The sequence below is a fragment of the Wolffia australiana genome, chromosome 11 (assembly GCF_029677425.1).
Source record: "Wolffia australiana isolate 7733 chromosome 11, ASM2967742v1".
In the NCBI taxonomy this organism is placed as follows: domain Eukaryota; kingdom Viridiplantae; phylum Streptophyta; class Magnoliopsida; order Alismatales; family Araceae; genus Wolffia; species Wolffia australiana.
In genome coordinates, this window is record NC_135845.1 from 5,727,518 (window position 1) to 5,747,240 (window position 19,723).

The following is a 19,723-nucleotide window of genomic DNA, read 5'->3' on the forward strand; positions in this document are numbered from 1 at the left end:
CGAGTGGCCTAATGCACTGCTTTGTCCGAGACATGGGACGGGACGAGAATGTTTTGTACAGGACAGTTATTGGACAGGACAGGATGTGGACGAAAATATTTGGGATGGGACGAACTTTGGATGGGACGGTCTGGACGAACTTATAATATTAGGGCATAGGATGGGACAATCTTTGTCCCGTCCCATCCTTTCTCCCATCCTGGATGATCGTGCAAAACGTGTACAAATTTTAATTTTCATAATGTTCATATAGATTCTTCTAATTGATAGCTAACAAACCCCGTTGAGTGGGATAGAAAAACATGATATAATGCAACAGTAAAAAATTTCAAATATCTCATTATCTTTGAAAAATATGATGGATGACATTGATAAAATCATGCAGCAAGAAACAGTTAAAATATCTCATTATCTTTGAAAACAACTTAGATGACATTGATTTAATATTGCAATTGTATAAAAAAATTAAATATCTTCGACAATAACGGAGATGACATAGATAATGAATACATCATTTTTCATAACATAATAAAACTTGAAGAATCAAATTCTATTGATACAACCATTTGGATTTCCATTAATATTACTAAAATGGAAGGAAAAATCAAATACCATCCATTCTTTAGTACACAACTTACATTAATGTTGTAACTAAATAAACACCTTCTCTCTAAAAATCACGTAGGTATCATTAATTTGCTGTAGATGATTTTTTTTCACAGATATAAATTCAAAGAATGTTCTGACTCTATTAAATAAGGCTATGTAACGATGAGCTGTCTCCATAGGGAACATAGATTTAGATCTCTTTTTTTCTTAACTAGTGATTAGATGTTGCAAAAATAAAGGATGGAGATTGAGTTAGAGAGAGATAAGAAAGTGGCAGTTCATAATTACCAAGAGAAACTATGGAATTGAATGAGGTATGGAAAGATATGGAGCTGTGGGTATAGAGAAGTATGGGAGAGAGAAATGAGGAAGACACTGTAGGTATGCTAGAAAAAGGAAAATGTGAATATACATATATCTATATATATATATATATGGAAAGTATATAAGGTGAATGTATATTTGTATTAAAGTATATAAGATGGATCTGTTTATTGCACCATAGTTGATGGATGGGGTCATGGATTGGATCAGGATGTTTAGGATCTGATTGAAGGAATTTTGAATTGTGATAACGGATAGATCTAACTAAGTGGGTGTCAAGAAGATGATCTCAATTTAGATGCACAAAAATCACCTTAGATTCTTAGGTTCAGCTAGAACCAAGGCCATTTTCTGCTGCATGATGAGCTTCTCCACCTCTCCGTTGTATCCATATTTCAATTGATAAACACATTTAAAGGAACTTGATGCAACTGAAACTCAGTCTGTTTCATTAGGCCTGAAAATAATTGAGCAAATTCTGCATATTTTTTCAAACTGCAATGCACTCCTTATAGATTCAATGACATTCATGGTTAGAAGATAGGGAGATAAAAAATACCACCCAATTTTCAACTGGCTCTGTCTTTTCAATGGCAAGGCCACAACATCATTTTAGATTTTTCTGTTCTCTTTTCCTACAAAATCATGGACCATCTATGGGCGCAAAAGTCGATGCTCAAAATTCTTCTTTGGCACCTACCCTTGAAAAATATAAAAATAACAAGGCTTTGATAAAAAAATTGTTGAGGTTTTTGTGTTTTCATGTACATTAAATTAAAATAGTAATCATGACTTTGTAAATTAATAAGTTCTTTGAAGTTAAAGGTATTTGAATGCGTTAAAAAAAATGTTTTAAAATATTAAGAGCTATTAATATAATTGTTAAAGAAATTGTTAAAATCTTCTGTATAATTAAAAATGCTTTTTAAATATTCTGAAAATGTTTTGAAATGTTTTTAAAATGTTTTAAATAATATAAAGGGCGTTTTAGGTTTTAAAGTGTCTTTAAAACATTGATTTATATTTTAAAATGTCAAAAATAATAATAAAGAAATTAAAATAATTTTTATTGAATGAGAAATGGTTTTTTAATCACTTTTTTTTTTATTTATTTTGGGTTATAAAGGGCCCAATAAGGCCTAAATGGGCGGAGCCCATTAGCCTTAGTGGCGGACCCGACGGGCGGACTTAACCAGTTAAGTCCGCGGTCGGGTCCGCCGTAGAAAGTTTAAATATAGAAAAAAAAACGGGGCGGGTGGGATTCGAACCCGCGACCTCTGCCCTGGCAACGTGGCGCTTGACCAGTGCGCCACGTGTGCACTTTAATGTAGAAATAAAATTTCTATATTTAACACACTTTGGACCCAATAAATCGAATTAGGAAATTCGATTTATTCCAAAGGTTGGGTCCGACGGCTGACTTTCCAAAATTCATCTGTCATTTCTAAAAATCATATTTTTTCTGACTTTTGGAATTCCCATATTAAACCTAACTACTTTAATTAGCACTAATTACTATAATTAATTTTTTAATTAAGGAAACTTTCTATAAAACTTTGAAAGATCATAAAAAATTAATTACAGCTCCTTTTGAGCTCGAATTTTTTTTTGAAATTCTTAGAAAATTACAATCTACCCCTCTAGCCCTATAAATACCTTGTCAGAGCAAGGGTTGAGGCATCCACTTTGAAAACCATCTCTCTTGAGCTCCTCTTTGAAGAAGAAAGTGCTCCCTCTTGTGAAGTTCTTCCCCTGCAATCAGTGTGCTTGTGCTTCTCGACTCTCAAGGGAAGTTTTTCATTTTCATAATTCATTCATTTACTGAATAGGGTGATAGTTTCCTCCACAATCATTGAGTTAGTGGTGATTTTTATGAGATTTTGTGAAGGATAGTGAAGGGATTGATATTATTTTTGAAAGTGATTAAGAGGAATTGATTTGTTGATCTTGAAAGTACTTATGATACAGGTTTTCAGAATTGATCTTGATATCACATTTGAATCTTAGTGTGTTTGATCATTCATACATCATTGAGAGCGGTGATTGACCTTTGATCAATCACGGGAAGTGGTATATCGTTTCTTCCACTAATCTGAACAGGTGTTGAAGATCGAGAAGGCAGGGAGGTGACGTTGGTGGCACCAAGGACGTGACGGTGATGAGGGAAGTGGATGTACGAGGAAGAGCTCGTGACGGTCTACCCGAAGGCGATTCGGGGGTGAAGCTCGTGCACCCAAGGACGTGACGTACCATCGGAAGACTCCTCTGTAGAGGCAACTCGGTGAGTTGGGTTAGGGTGCCTTACAAGGGAGGATCCTTAGTAAGATTATCCTGAGTCCTAATTTGGACTCGAAGGGGGGGGCCTTGGATTGACTCGATCACTAGCGGATCGAGGAACCAAGTAAATCTTGTGTTCGAGAGAAAGAAGGTGAGCGACAATCCAAGGAATCTTAAAAGTAATTTAGGCAAATTAAAATTAAATAAGCTAATTCACCCCCCCCCCCCTTAACTTCCAACAAAACTAATAAATGTGTGACATGATGTTGGGAGTTGTTACACCACGCCTGTGCTATCTCCATTCTTGATCAAAATTCATGTCCAGGTGTCCACATGTTCTCTAAGATATGTGCTTCAATTATGGTAATTTTAACTATCAAAACCCTACCATGACCCATGTATCCTTGGTTTTCTAAACATTTATGTTGATTTGGTGCGTTCCTACACATTTTAAGAAAGATATACCATGCTCATTTTTGGTACATTATGGGACCACAATTCATTGTATCATGATGTGACCTTTTTATTTTGATTGAATATGCCAATTATTGGAAACAGTAATTATTTGACATAATCTGAATATATTGGATAGTGAAGTAACATGAAACACAATAATCGATGAGGGAAAACATTTCAAACCACATGAATCCTTTAAATAATTCCAAAAATATATTCTGACTAAAAAATTAATATCTTTGCAAATTTTATATAATCAAATTCCATACATGTGCCCACAATTATAAAATCAAACACATTGTAATTATTATAATAACATTAACTATTTTAAAACTGATAACGTGCACATATCATCATTTCAATACAAATAAACATGTAAAATGAATTATAATACTTTAGTAACTAGCCTGTTATCGCACAGACCTTACTCCCTGGCCGATTTCAAGCATTTCCATGCAAAATGGCCTTATCAAATTGCACATGATGCATATTATGTGGACGTCAAGCTAAATCACACCACCATGTTTATTTAAGTTCATTGAAAAAATAATATGTTCATTATTAGTATAGTACGATGATTACAATGAAGTCCATGAATACATGTAATGACCTAGTGAATTATGATGAGATCATAATAGAGTGATCACTAGTCTTGAAACATGTATTCTAAATATTCATATTCGATGGATATTTGAGATGGACATTGAACTATCCGGATAGAATAGCATTAACTGATCTAACTTATATGATAAGTATAGATGATCCTATGGCTATTCGTGTGGCGACACAAAGGATAGATAGTGGGTGCTCTTTAGTGGAAAGAGTTCACTAAATTGATCCATACAAATCCCTGAATGGTATTATACCAAACTGTCAATCAAGATGATTCATATCATGGTTGTATAAGTGATCCACTGACCTGAGACACCAAGGGCATCTCGTGAATTGACGATTATATTTTGACGACTCGATATCTTCTATAGGACAAGATGTAACTTTGTACCCCACGGTCTATAAACTTATCATATTCATTGGTTTAAACCAATCATTACTTAATGAATCTATATTTTGATAAAGTTAATTAATAAGGTTGTTATTGAGCTACTAAAGTTATTAACTAGAATGGTACATGGGCCTAGAGGGTTACATGCATAAGATCACAAGGCATTGTTTAAAATATTTTACTTTGTGGGGTTTTTGAGAAAAACTTAAGTCAAATATACAAAGTGGCACCCATTTCAAGCACCAAGGCCAGCCAAAATTGAGAGCCCCACATTTCTCCACTCTACTCTCTTCTTCACTCAACCAAGGAGAGTGTCTTTATGGTGAGAAGATCTTTTAGATTTGCAAGGAGAGTTGAAAAATAAGAGGTGGAGATCCAAGCGCAACGTGATCGCGTAAATAATTCTAGAGGTCAGACATGTAAACGGCTTTAGAATGATCTCAGACTGGGGAAGTCAAGGGTGGAACAAGTTCTCCCTAAGGTACATGTGATTCATTGTATTAAAGATCAGTTGTGAATCAATTCACACAATTCTGCTTCATAAAATCATGTTTTCCATGGATTAACCAAGGCAAAGAACCCAACACTACACTCCATTGCCAAATTGGGAGCTTTGGCCCCAGATGGCTCTTTCAAAGTGTATGCTGGCTTGCCACACTCTTTGGTTTTGATTAAGAATCTGCACCCAAATTGCGGCTCTGAAAACATGTGGGAGCCCATCCTAATCCCTGTGTGATGCATCTTTGGCATCCCATTACAAGCATAATTACTCACATGGGTCATCTGACAGAGGTCATTACAATTTTGTTTTCCAAACATGGCAGCATTATCCTCAACATATTCCTACTGAATCTTGGTGCAGAAAGTTTGGAACTAGTATGTATGTTGCTTCAATTTGTTCTTCGTCTTTAATCAGCGCAATCATTCATACCCACATCCCAGGTGATGAGTCCTAGAAGCCCATTTTCTATCGCATGTTAAAAGATGGTGGGAGAAGGTACAGAGTCTTCTAGAAGCTAACAATATTCCTTTAAGACTACCTAACAACGCACAAAATTTCCTGACCAAATCTACTTATACCGAAGTCTGCAGAATATTTATGTTATCAATTTTTGAAGTGGAGATGTTATTTTGTATTATCATAATCATCTTGAGACACACAAAGCTTTATAAAAGATTCTAAAATATCAAAAATATATGTGATTCATCCTCTCAAGTTTTTTATTTTATGTTTTGTCTTTTCAATGTTGTTTTTTCTAATGTTTTAAGTTGTCTTTCAAGGGTATTATCCTTATTCACCAACCTCTTACCTTTAGTGGTCTAAATAAGTCCAAAGTGTAAGGTTAAAGGACACGATTTGAAGCATTCTCATTTTTTAGAAACATGTTCTCTCATATGAGTGTTTTCCTCATTTTAGAGTGCTCCAATGATGGTTAACTAAATCAAAATATCCATCTGGATTCAAGGGTTATAGGCTAGGTTTGTGGATTCAAGACTATGTTGCTTCAAGTAGAAAGACATGTGGATATAACTTGGGTTTCTGCAATATTTCTTTACTAAGACTGCATTATGTGATTTTAGATCAGGTTATCATTGCAGCATCAAGCTGAAATTATGTGAAAAGATAAGGGTGCATAGATTAATGAATATGCCTCTCCTGAGGTATGGTATTCATTTGGAGAAGTGCTTTCTGATTTCAAGGAAAGTTTGCAAGAGCGGGTAGAGATGATGAATGATACTTTGGAATAAGTATTATGACATTTTTTATAACATAAAATTGATGGTTAGTGATAGAATATGTTCTAATGTGAAATATTTTGGAGAACATACATAGGGTAATAAGATATCTTATGATTTGTATTTTCTAATGTTGACAACTTTGATAAGTAGGCGTGAAGATGAGTACGCCATGAGAATAGATCTTCCTCATCTAAACAGTACAAGAAATATACGAATCTCTTTACTTTCTAGCATCAGTGGGAAGGCCCTTAGAGTGATCATAGATCACCGAACAAAAGCATGCGAAAAGGGATGTGCATCTGCATGGTGTGAGTTGGTATAAGAAAATCAGACTCACTTAGGTAAAGAACCTGTTCAAAATGGATAAAAGATGAAAAAACTTCTGATAATTTGATTTATTACATCTGGTCATGAGTGAGGAACCATAATCTGGGTGAAAAAGTGCCAGTTTAAGGTTATCATTTATGTAGAAATATTCATAATTTTTTTCCTGAGGGAAAGTCCAACTCAATTCATAGTGACGATATTTTCATAGTTTAATTGGTGAAATGCTGGTGTGATTAGGTAACACATCTTAATGAAAACTATTTTCTTATAAACATCACTGTGAATGGATCTCCACCTGATAGTTTTATATAACATCAATATTTGATGGCACAGGATTATCAAGCTCTCATAAACCTAGAATAGGTACTTGAAGCTGTTTCATTAGCCTTTTACATCAAGCATCCTAATGTTGAAATGCAAAAATTAATTGTTTTCAGAATTTTGAATTTTCTTTAGAGACTCATATTTATATCCCATCTTCCCTGCTTGCTTGATTCAAGTCAGATTCAATATTTTCTACTAGGGTTCAATTAGACAAAGATGGACATGTCACTTGTTTTCTTCTCCTATTTCAAACATAATTGGATACCCTAAACATCTCTTCTTACCATCTTCTACCGTATCTGTATTCTGCATGGCTTACTCATCATGGCAAAACATATTCAGGACTGTCTCCAGGTCATAAGCCTGGAAAATAAGTCCATCTGGGTGTCAGTGATGAGAGTGTTGAGGTCAAATATCTCATAATAAATAGAGTAAACTTCATCAAACAATCTGATACATTCTTTTAAGATCCTACTCCTGAAGGCATAAACCCAAGGCCTGTCAGTTACTCGCACGTGCACCCATGCTGACACATGTGGAGTTACTGCAAATAAAAGGAAAGTGGAAAGAGGAATATCATCAAGATCTTTTACATTCAGTCTATCAAGTTTAGGATTCTTCTGTCAAGCAAGCATCCTCAGGATTTTATTCACATTGTTAAAGATTCCCTTCAAAATCATCAGATTTCTGGTTTATTATACATATAATAGTAATATTCTGTCCTAGAAATTATGAAACAATTACACTGGTATCTCTGATGATGATGATGATGGCTGTTGCTGAGTGATGCAGTGTATATTCCCACCAGCCAAAACTATCTCCCGCGCAGTCTTGACCATTACAACCTGAAAGTTCCAAGAATAACCACAATGCTTGACCTTATTTAGAAACGGTTGTACATCATAGAAATAAAAAAATGCAAATAATATATAAAATGTATTGACCTCATGCTCTGGGAAAGTGGCAGAGAGAACCCGGAATGCATCATCATCCCACTTTTTGTCACCAAATGCAGGTGCAATTACACCACCATTAGCTATGTAGAAATTTATGTAAGATGCTGCCAGGCGGGTCCCAGCCAATCGGGGCATCGCACTCCCTGACTAAAAAAGTAAAAATCCAAGTCAACTTCCTTCCCTATCACAGTTTAATGAGAGTGAATCACTGATTTCCGTACTACCCAGAACTTTTACGTGGTTTTTTGAGATTTAGTTAAAAGCAAGAATAAAATTCAATAAATGATAGGGAATGTGTTTGTTTGAATTGATCAAGATGAATTTACTCACTGGGTTGCTTATTCCCTGTGCTTCTTCTTGGGTCATGTTAAGTGGGCCTGGAATGTGGAGTTTTATTATCTCAAGCTTCCTGCCTTTTGCATCAGAAGTAGTGGACAGGACTGAAAGATCCCCCATTGACCGTTGGTATTGGGGGTCTGATGTGTCATCAGTCCAAGCCAATAGGACGACCCCAGGCCGGGCAAAGCAGCACATGTTGTCCACGTGGCCGTTGGTATCATCATCTCCTGTAATATTTTTAATGGGATATAACATTAACCAGAAAAAAATTATAAATTCAGGAGAGTGATAATATAGAGAAAAAAAAGAAATAAAATAACAAATAAACATTGAAAGCCAGACCGAGGGGTAGTTATTGAGTATGGAAGAAAAAAAAAAGTGAGAAATGGAGAGTAAGAAAAATAAAACAGTGACTAACTGAGAGAAACTGGATGGAGATATACAAGTATGTGTGTCTCTGCGTGTGAGAGGGAGATGAGATATCACAAAAAAACTAGGCCACAAGACAGTCACATTGTGCCTGACGGTTAAAGAGTTCAGCAACAGTTGAGTAAAATCTTCTTAAATCTTTCCTTTAATTTTGACCAGAAGACTCGAGAAATTAGATGTATAACTTCTTAACAGGCTGTCTAAAATTAAAAACTAGAGGTCGAATAAATCATCCAATACTAAAAGATAACAATCTTCAGTGGGATATCTTTTCCTTATAAAAACATAACACATTTCACGATAATTTTTTTTTTCTTGGAGGATATAAAATCATCTTATGAAAATAAATGCCCAAAAAATAGAAAAGAAAGGTTCCGAATCAGAACTTGTAGAAATGTAAAGTCTCCTACCGTAAAGGCCACAGGGCAACCAGATAACCTTTTGAACCCCAAGATACAACATTAGTTCTTCCTCTATCTCCTCCTTGCTCATATCTGGGTTCCGATTTGGATTTAATAAACATTCTTCTGTCGTGATGCATGTCCCTATCGGCAAAAAAAGTTAAATAAATAACTGAAGTTTTATGGAGTCATGCTCTGAATAAAACCATCGTAAGATGAAAACAATGTTCTGAGTAGTTGGAATTGCTTACAAAATCGTGTGATAGAATTAAATTCCATCATGTTTCATGTGAAAATTGAATAAAATATGGAAAAAGTGTTTCAGAAAGTAGTTTGCTGTTTGATCTATAATAATTACATAGAATGGTAATTAAAATTTCTGACCATCATGTCGAATAACATTGAGTTACTCTCACCTTCTCCATCGACATGGATGCTTCCACCCTCAAGGACCATGCCATGAGGGAATCTGATGATCCTTTCCAAGGCAAGGATCTGATAGCAATTGGCAGGTAAATTTTGACCATACTAAACTAATTATGAGCCAACAAGACTAAATTGCAGAGATGAAGTTATAAATCAACCTTTCTGGCCACGAGTGAATCAAGGCTCCAATCGCTGTAGCATCCTTCCTCACCTTCAGTTTTATAAACAAATTTCCGCATCAAAAGAATTGACAAAATTAATTACTATCCCTGACGCGCAAACCACGCAAAAAATTAAAAGATTAGCCACACGCAAGACAAGACATTTTCTCTGTACTGAGATTAAATACAGAAAGGTTCTCACCACCCCAGCAGTTGAAAGTCCAATCTATGCCGGCGATTTTTGGTTCATCATCACACTTTCCACTTGAATCTTTGACCACAAACTGATTGGGAAAATACATAAGTTGGAAGTGTCGAAAGGCTTTATTCCAAGGAACGCAAAATTTCACAAAAAGGTAGTGACGCTCACGGTAGGTCCAATATCACGAAACCACGCATCATTCATGCTCATTTCAACCACTCTTATGTTGGCACCAGATGGTAACATTTGACAGGCCTTTGTGTACTAGAAAAAGTTAAAACGTTGCGTCAGAAATCATATATAATGAGTACGAGCAATGAAATTTCAAGAAAAAACAACCTAGTGGATAAGGTTCTCTATAAACAGGTCAGGGTTGGGTAGTCAGATTGGCCTGTCAACTCGACCCAAGTCAACCAGGCCCAAGGGTCAGGTTGGGCTAACCAACACTATACCAGGTTGGACCAAGGGTCAGGTTGCCCTCCGGGGGCCAGATTGAGTGGTTGGCTCAAGTGGTTTCAAATGCAACTAATTGTACATGTTAACCAAAACAATTACTAATTATGATATGCACTGATTAGTTTTTATGGGAGCCAATTGGCATGGGTAACCTAACTGACCTGCTGAACCAACCAATCCAGCCCACCCAAATGAAGAAATGGGCTTACTGGGCCAACTTGAACAAGAAACCCCACCAGGACCCCAACCCAAACTTTTGGTCAGGTCAGGTTAGTTCAACCAAGGGTCAGATCGGGTTACGGCCCACCCAGGAAGCTCATTAATCATTCAAGCTTTCTGGGTTGTCAGGTCATGTTTCTCAAACTAATCAGTCCCTGTAAAAAGGGATCTGTGTGTTTAATATAAATAACTATGAATTGGCGCGGTTAAAATCTATAATTACTTGTATCTGAGACCACTCTACCCAACCCAGAGGGATGGTAGAACTGATGTCAAGTTGGCCAAACTGGCCCTTGGTTCACTTAACCTGACCCAATGGCTTCATGAATAACCGTACTAGCAGATAAACATCTGAATATAATTTCTCCAACTATAATCTTTTATATTGAACAGAAATTTTATCATCTATTTCTTCAAGTGCAAGTATAGAAAGCCCAGAACCACATACCTGCAAAGAACTAACACAGAGTGTTACAGGTTCGAATCGAGATATAGCCGTCACTACTTCAACAAAGGCACGTTGACCAGGGACTGCATTGTTACGCCAGTTGTCAGGTCGTTCCTGAGGAACAAAACATGCTCAACTTAGTTCTAGAATGCTCATGCAGGTACTACGATTTGTAGCATAGAAGGATAATTAGAATGTTTACCGCATAATATTCTCATTATTCTCTAGTTAAGACTTTCCAAGAAAATTAAGTTGGTTGCAGAATTGATATGCCTTTAAGAAAGGGAAATTGTTAAGTCTGGAGGTCAGAATATTCTTTGGATAAATTCTCACTCAAGAAAATGAACCAATGTTTCATCGTATGAGATCAATATTTCGTCCTTGTTATCTACACAAGAAAAGTTATCACTACATAGAAGTGTATTTGTCTCAAAAAAAAGTTAACATTAAACGAGATAAGAAAGTAAACCACTCAATCCTTCAACGAGGCAAAAGTGGGTTAAACGTTTCTCCAAGACCCAAAAACACACTCTTAACAAGTTCCTGCAATAGACCAGTCTACTTAAACCCAGGATTTAAATTGAAGCAATATCCTTTAGCGAGAACATCATGAATTCAACTACAGATAGTAGGAGTTAACCAACGCGAAATTGGAATCGTGGGTTGTCCCGAATCATTGTTTTGAAGCAAGATAATCAGAAGATCATTCATAAAATACATTCAAATGTATCCTTCGTCTGATTAGCAAAAAACAGAAAGAAAAACACAATTCAAAAACAGGAATCGATCATTAACTCTATCGACAAGTTCACGGACACAGATAATCAGAAGATCATTCATAAAATACATTCAAATGTATCCTTCGTCTGATTAGCAGAAAACAGAAAGAAAAATACGATTCAAAAACAGGAATCGATCATGAACTCTATCGACATGAACCCATCAATTAGACTAAGTTCACGGACACAGAAGACTAAATAATTCTCAAAAAGGAGATGAACGGAGAAGTGTATGAGAAATACCGGCCAGCCGACCCAGGTCTGCTTGTGCTGCTCCCATTCTGCGGGCATGCGATACCCCAAGAGCGATGGCTTGCCCATTGCGACTTGCATTGCTTCTTTGAAGATTACTGACCAACCCAGAACGACCAAATACTCACTCAGCAAAGATGGGCAGTGGGCAGGTGGGATGAAGCAGAGGAATCTTCTCTATCTCCAGAAATAAACTTTTCATTAGCTGATTACTTGTTGGTATAAGTAAGTTTAAGGGCCCAAAGGATAAACCCTGTTTAATTAGACTCCAGTCTATAGTGCAGGGACGCAGTCGGGACGATTTTTTTGTCCCAGGACGAAATAAGCATCCCTTCCAAACATACGGACGAATTTCAGGACGAAAATTCATCCCGGAGACCACCGGATGGGATGGTTTTCGTCCCATGAGACAAAAAAACCATCCGTCCGGAGGTCCCGGGGACGAAGGACGGACGAATCTGGACGGAAGATTGCAGGATTCACATTTGATGGTTGAGATGTAGCCACATGGCCTCGCAATGACAATTTGGATCAAAGTCCCTGTTTTTTTACGTGTGTGCAAATGGACGCCGCTCAGAAATAATTGTACATATGGTCCTTCGCATTCTCTCTCCTCTGTACTTCCCAAAAAACTTACAAAAATATATATTAATATTATTAAAAATATAAAATGGGTTTTTTTCGTCCGGGACGAGGGATGGGACGAAAATCCATCCGGGGAGGACTGGACGGGATGAAAATTCATCCCGGGAGGACTCGACGGGATGCTTTTCTAACCGTCGGATGAAAATTCATCCCGTCCTTCGTCCCTGCACTGAATCCGGATGTCATGACGATTAGGAACTATACTCCCGTCTGTCATGTCACCACGCCCACAAGTGGTGACCCACGTCTCTGATCTCTAAACATTACACATAAATGGTGCTCATGCTGTCGGCCGGCATGCGTCGCAGATCAAGGTTGGACCATGTGCGCCGAGCGCTGATCCATGCATTTGCTATCTGTGGTTACTACCTGCACAGGACAAGGTCATGTCACCACAACACATCCATAAGTAGTGACGCCCGTCCCTAATCTTTCAAGCTTACGCCCAAATCGGGCTCATGCTCGTTGGCGGGCATGCGCGGCCACTGATGCATATGTCGTGGTCTACGGTACTACCCGTGCAGGGTGGGGTCGTATCCTGCCAAGGGCAACGGTGCAAGGACAATGCAGCCGATGTAGCCATGGCTTTGCTTGATGTGTCCCTATACGTGGTGCTATGGCCCATAGGAACCAAGGCTTGGGAGCTGAGCCTGGCGGTGCGAATGGGGACCAAAATGGAAGAGGTGTTAATGTGGGTGTTGGATGCATGTCGAGTGTCAAGGTTAGGCTTTGAGAACAATGTGCTGCGGATGGATGTCAAGGTATATTGTATGATCAACCGACAGACGCGGCATACAACACCTAGCCCGATGACACACTTGACGTGGTTGTGCCTATAAGGCCCTAAGGCATTGGATTCCCACTACCCTACAGCGCAAGTTGTGCCCTGTCTCTCCACTCCTGTATGAGCCTTGCCCATGCAATGGCTAGAACCACCAATGTATCTTTACTAGTGTGATAATAAAATTCATTGGTGTTCTGTTAAGGACCTAGCTCTACCTCCTTCCAACCTCCAAGCTATTTCAAGCTTTCCTAGTGACTCCTATTGTCTAAGAGAAGGCTGCTCAACATTCTTGCCCAACCGTTAAGCCTGGCGCGCGTTCAATCTGAGCATTGTTCTTAGCTCCATATTTGACCGTGTGATAGTCAAACATAGTAATATTCTTCATTCATGCGAGAGGATAGATGATTTGAAATGGCAAGTATCAACAGTTAATGGGCATTAAGAGCTTTTCTCCCCAACTTAAGGAACAAATATGCCTGATCTTTTTTCCATGATGGTATTGTCACAATATTTGTACCCTTTTTGAGAACATTTTCCACTAGGTGCCCAAATAAAATGGGAGTCAGGTTTACAATGTTGGGCAATGTTAGGTGAATTGATAGGTTAGATCCCCAACAAAGCACTTCAGCTGATGAGTTATATATGTTGGGTAATGATGACAGTGTGTGAGTGTGCTGGATCAGTTAGCATGGTATATTAATGTGATGTTACGTATATTGGTGAGATACACCGTCAAGATGAATAACTATCAACATGGTTGAACATCAGCAGGTCCTATGGTGCACCCGCTAAATGTGGATATGATTGATGGGTATAAGAAATAGTTAAAGTTATCTCTTAATGATTTATGTAAAAAGGAGATAACTTCAATAACACTAACTATGGGTTTTCATACCCATATATAAAGGACTTATAGGAAGATAGAGGTTCTAACTGTAGGTCAGTCCTGTCTACCTCTTTGCCGTCAAAGTGGGGCATATGAGTTGAACATGCCTTGTTTTTTGCCTAGGTGTCATAGTAGATCCCATAAAACCTATCGAAGAATATGTTGATGGAAATATATGTGGTATTCAAGCTAATCACACATTCCGTATCTCGTTACTATGTTCATTACTAGAACATATTCATTATAGTGTAGGAGCTAAAAAGTTTAATCTCCAAACTTCTAATATCTATCTTAAATTATCTAGTAATGTGTTATTTGATGCGCAGTTATCACGACTTTTATGGCCTAAATGGCTGACTTTCATATGCTAAGCCTAATTCTTTTTGGAATCCAATGGAAGAAGAAAAGGATGAACCAGGCAATCAATGAAAATTTTCCTCGCGATGTCTCGTCTGTCATGACACCACCCCTCCTTGCGTGGTATTCTAGATTTATGAGCCAGGAAGGATGCTCTTCAAAAGATTAAAGACATGCTTTTCTGGGTTTGACCCAAAGGGCCGCTTGGAGGTTGCATTAAAGTGTTTTGTCGTACTGATTATCCTTTCCATGCCGCAATTACACGACGTGATGCGCATGTGCAATGGCAGGTCAGGCACCGTGCTGCATAATCAGCATCTCACCAATCATCTTAGCAGTAGACTGCTCCAGAAGACACTGAAAAGAACCAGTCAGTACCGGCGGCAACCCATCAGCCTCCACCTATAATGAAGTCCATGAATACATGATCTGACTTAGTGAATTATAATGAGATCATAATAGAAGATCACTAGTCTTTAAACGTGTATTCTAAATATTCATATTCAAAGGATACTCAAGAAGGACATCAAAGTATTTGGATAGAATAGCACTATCTATCTTTACTCATATGATGAGTATAATCGTTCCCATAGCCATTAGTGTGGAGACACACTAAGGATAAATAGAGGGTGCTCTTTAGTGGAAAGCATTTGCTGAATTGATCTGTACGAATCCCTGAATGGTATTATATCAAACTATTAGTCAGGTTGATTCACGTCATGGTTGTGTAAGTGGTCTTTAGACTTTAGACACCAATGAAGTCTTGTGGACGGACGGTTGTATTTTGACTATGGCCAATGAGTATCTAATTGAGTTTCTAAATGGTCTAAGTTCGGGTGCATCAAAAAGTTCAAGAAGATGATTGAGTGGTCAAGATGAGATCATCCACCCTCGGTATAAGAGGTGATAGCTTAAGGAAGACGATGTGATTAAGTCCTTAGCCAAGACAGTAAAATATCGGTAGAAGAGTCCTCCGATGATTTTCTGACGCATCATTACTAACTAGAATGGCCGATTAGGGTTTGGTCGTTGACCATACCCTAAGTTGTCCTAGGAGCATCAAGTGGATGAGGGACTATACATACACGGTAAATGTACAACATCAATGATGATGAACAAGTTCCATGAGTGAGTCAATACACACTCCTTTGTATCTTCTAGAGCACGAGATGTAGCTTGGCACCCCACGTGTTCGACACTCAACCTATCGATTAGGTTAAATCGATCTAATGTTTATTAATCTACAGGATGATATAGTTAACTAATTTGGAAGGCCACTAAAGGTTATTGGGCCACTCAAGTTGTTAACTAGACTGATACATGGGCCTAGAGGGTCACATGCAAATGGTCTTCTTGACATTGGAAGATATATTTAAGTTTTGGGGGTTTTTATGAAAAATACCCACTTACGAATCTCACCAAGAAAGATTTTTTTAAGGGCCTTCCCCTTCTTCTCCATCCTCCATACACTTCCTCTCCACTCACGATGTGATCGGGACAGCGTAACGACGGACGACAGAGATTGAACGGGGCTCGTCATCGAGAAGGAGGAGATCCAACATGTAGAGGAACCCGTGGATACGTCTAGAGGTTGCACACTTGAGCAGCTCGATTCATCCCTCTCCGAGATCCAATGAATCACGGATGCGATCCGTGCACATGTACTTCGCTCAATGATTTTAATGATGTTGTTCAATTCTGTTGAAGTCTTCCGCTGTAGAATGTTTTGATTTCTTCATCCATGTTAAGGCCTCTACAACCCAACATATGTAAACTTATTGATCTGGGAAGGCCATTGTGGGTGGATGTAGTGCACTATAGTAAATGTTTGTAGTGACAATCAATTTCAAGGTGCAATTTACACTCACAAAATGCAGGATTGCCAATGATGGAGATATCTGCCTAGGTTTTTCATCACATATGCTTATGGAGAGGAGAAATCATGATGATAACATATGTAAAGAGCACTAGGCTTTTAGCATGAATTCAAAATGTACGCATTAAAAATATGATGGATATTATGTGGCCGTCTAGCCAATCACATCATTATAGGAATATTTTTTAAGTTTGTTGAATGAAATATTTTTTATATTATTAATGTGTGATGTTTATGAAGAAGTCCATGAATATGTGCAATGACCTAGTGAATTATGATGAAATCATAATACATCGATCACTAGTCTTGACACATGAATTCTACATATTCTTATTTGACAGATAGTCAAGATAGACATCAAATTATCCTGATAGAATAGTGTTAGTGTGGAGACACGAAGGGCAGATGGTGGGTGCTTTATGGAGAAAACCTTCATTGAAATTGATCGGTATGAATCCTTAAATCGTACTATAACTAAACGTCAATCAGCTTAATTCATGTCAAGTTTTCTTTTAAATGATCCATTCACCTTAGACATAAAACACATCTCATGGATGGACAACTATGTTTTGACAAGTGCTTACAAGTCTCTATGGGATTCAAACAAATCATAGCTTGGGTATAGTAAGAAGCCTCATAAATGATTGAGTGGTCAAGATGGGATCATCCACATGTAATATACGAGGAGATTGACTGAATGAAGATGATGTAGTTGAATCCGTGCCAGGGTAGTGATGATATTGGAGAAAGTATTTTCTGATAATGGGAATTTATCACCCTGCAGGCTAGAACTTTCAAAGTTTGGCAGATACATGCCAAACTTTGAATTTGACATCCTACAGTCCAGATATTTTTAAACAGCCAGATCTAGGACGCCTACCCTTACGTGGACACCGCCTGCCTGCGAGGTGGAATCCGGAGAGTCCACGTAAGACGGGATTCCACCTGGAAGCCAGGCAGTGTCCACGTCAGATACCCAATTTCTTACGGGGATCGAAGGGAGAAGGGAGAAGGGAAAGGGGAAGGGGAAAGGCCTCCGGTGGGGAAGATTTCTGAGGCTCGCCGGAGGCCTTCCCGGAGACGTCCCACACCAGGCCTCCAGAAAGGCCTCCGGCGACCTGGGAGGGCCTCCGGCACCAGGCCTCCGGGGGGCCGTAGGAGGCCTTCACGATTCCTCCGGCAGATCTTTCTCCGGAGAAGGCTGGCGGATGAAACCCGTCGTTGGCTGAGCCTCGCTGTGAATAGGGAAGCAGTCGGTGTCTTTTACTTAGATTCTGTAGGTGTAGTCGGGAGTTGGCAATGGGCAAGGACCCTCTCTCGCCTTGCCCTCGATCTTTGAAAGTGGACGCAGCGGAGATTAGAGTGGATAGTTGCTCGTTGCAGTCTGTTACCTCATTTTCTTTTTTTTCACTGGTTGACGAGGAACCTACCAAAGGATGTAAAGAGCTCGTTGTCTTGATAAAAGATGAGTTTTTTTTGTGCATTAGCATGAACTGCCCGACACTCTCTCTTCTCTGGAGAAAGATCTGCCAGAGGAATCGTGAAGGCCTCCTACGGCCCCCCGGAGGCTTGGTGCCCGACGCCCTCCCAGGTCGCCGGAGGCCTTTCCGGAGGCCTGGTGTGGGACGTCTCCGGGAAGGCCTTCGGCGAGCCTCACAAATCTTCCCCGCCGGAGGCCTTTCCCCTTCCCCTTTCCGTTCTCCCTTCTCCCTTCGATCCCCGTAAGAAATCGGGTATCTAACGTGGACACCGCCTGGCTTCTAGGTGGAATCCCGTCTTACGTGGACTCTCCGGATTCCACCTGGCAGGTAGGCGGTGTCCACGTCAGATACGCGTCCTAGATTTGGCAGTTTAAAAAAATCTGGACTGTAGGATGGCAAATTCAAAGTTTGTCATGCATCTGCCAATTTTTGAAAGTTCTAGCTTGCAGGGTGTTAAATTCCCTCTGATAATCTACATTACGCATTAGTATTAATCAAATGGTGGACTAGGGTTTGACGATCAACCATACCCTTTGTTATTAGGAGTCTGGTATGGATGGAGGGTTTTATATATAGTACCATATGATACTAATGGTTCCATGAAAGAGTTCGAACACTACTCGATATCTTCTAGAGGACAAGATGTAGCTTGGTACCTCACTGGCCAGAAACTATCCTATCGATTGGGTTATGTTGAGGTTTTTGTGTTTTAATTTACACTAAATTACATTAATATCATGAATTTATAATTAAGAAACTAATTTATAATTAGAGCTTAAAAATATTTTAAGATTATGTTTTTAAACTGTTTTAAAACTATAAAATAAACTAAAATAATCTTAAAGTACTTGGGAGAATGAAAAATGTTTTTTAAACTTTCTGAAAATACTTTTAAAAGTATTAAAATATTATTTTAATACTTTAAAATATTTTAAAAGGTTATTTTATATTTAAGGTATGTTGAAATTATTTTCAAAAGCCTTAGAAATATTGTTAACTACTTTAGAAAATATTACAAATATTTTTCTGAATTTTTTAAACAATTAAAAGCCTTTTAAATGGTGCAAAATTGACTTTTAAATAAATTTTAATTCATTTAAAAAGGGCCCAATAAGGCCTAAATGGGCGGAGCCCATTAGCCTTAGTGGCGGATCCGACGGGCGGATTTAACCAGTTAAATCCGCGGTCGGGTTCGCTACTAAAGTTTGAATAATAAAAATATATATATATACATATAGATGGGGAGGGCGAGATTTGAACCCACCAACCTCCGCCCCAGTAATGGAGCGCCTTACCAGTGCGCCATGAAGGTTTTATTTATCGAAAGACCTTTTTTGTTATATAATAACTAATGAAGTTAAACTTAATTAAAGAAGGAATTTAAAGGGTCAAAGGGCGGGTCCGACGGTTGACCTTCCGAAAAGGTCTTTATTAAATGCCAAAATTCGAATTTGTTCCGACTTTTGACATTCCATTATTAATTTCATTAATGGGTAATTTATGTCATTAATTACATCATTAATGAAACCTTCCAAAAATCTTTGAAAATTCATAAAAAATTAAATA

At 38.3% G+C, this 19,723-nt stretch overlaps 1 protein-coding gene across 1 annotated transcript; it reads right to left on the reverse strand.

The window, feature by feature from the left end:
• Positions 1-7,466: 7,466 nt before the first annotated feature.
• Positions 7,467-12,306, reverse strand: EMB1873 (porphyromonas-type peptidyl-arginine deiminase family protein). Its single transcript, XM_078583467.1, has 11 exons — positions 12,120-12,306; positions 11,098-11,211; positions 10,143-10,238; positions 9,975-10,056; positions 9,770-9,822; positions 9,602-9,680; positions 9,195-9,329; positions 8,347-8,582; positions 8,005-8,163; positions 7,805-7,905; positions 7,467-7,604 (listed from the first exon to the last, which is right to left on the reverse strand). The coding sequence occupies exons 1-11, from the start codon at positions 12,207-12,209 to the stop codon at positions 7,562-7,564; spliced, it is 1,188 nt and encodes a 395-aa protein (XP_078439593.1). The 5' UTR covers positions 12,210-12,306; the 3' UTR covers positions 7,467-7,561.
• Between the last annotated feature and the right edge of the window lie 7,417 nt (positions 12,307-19,723).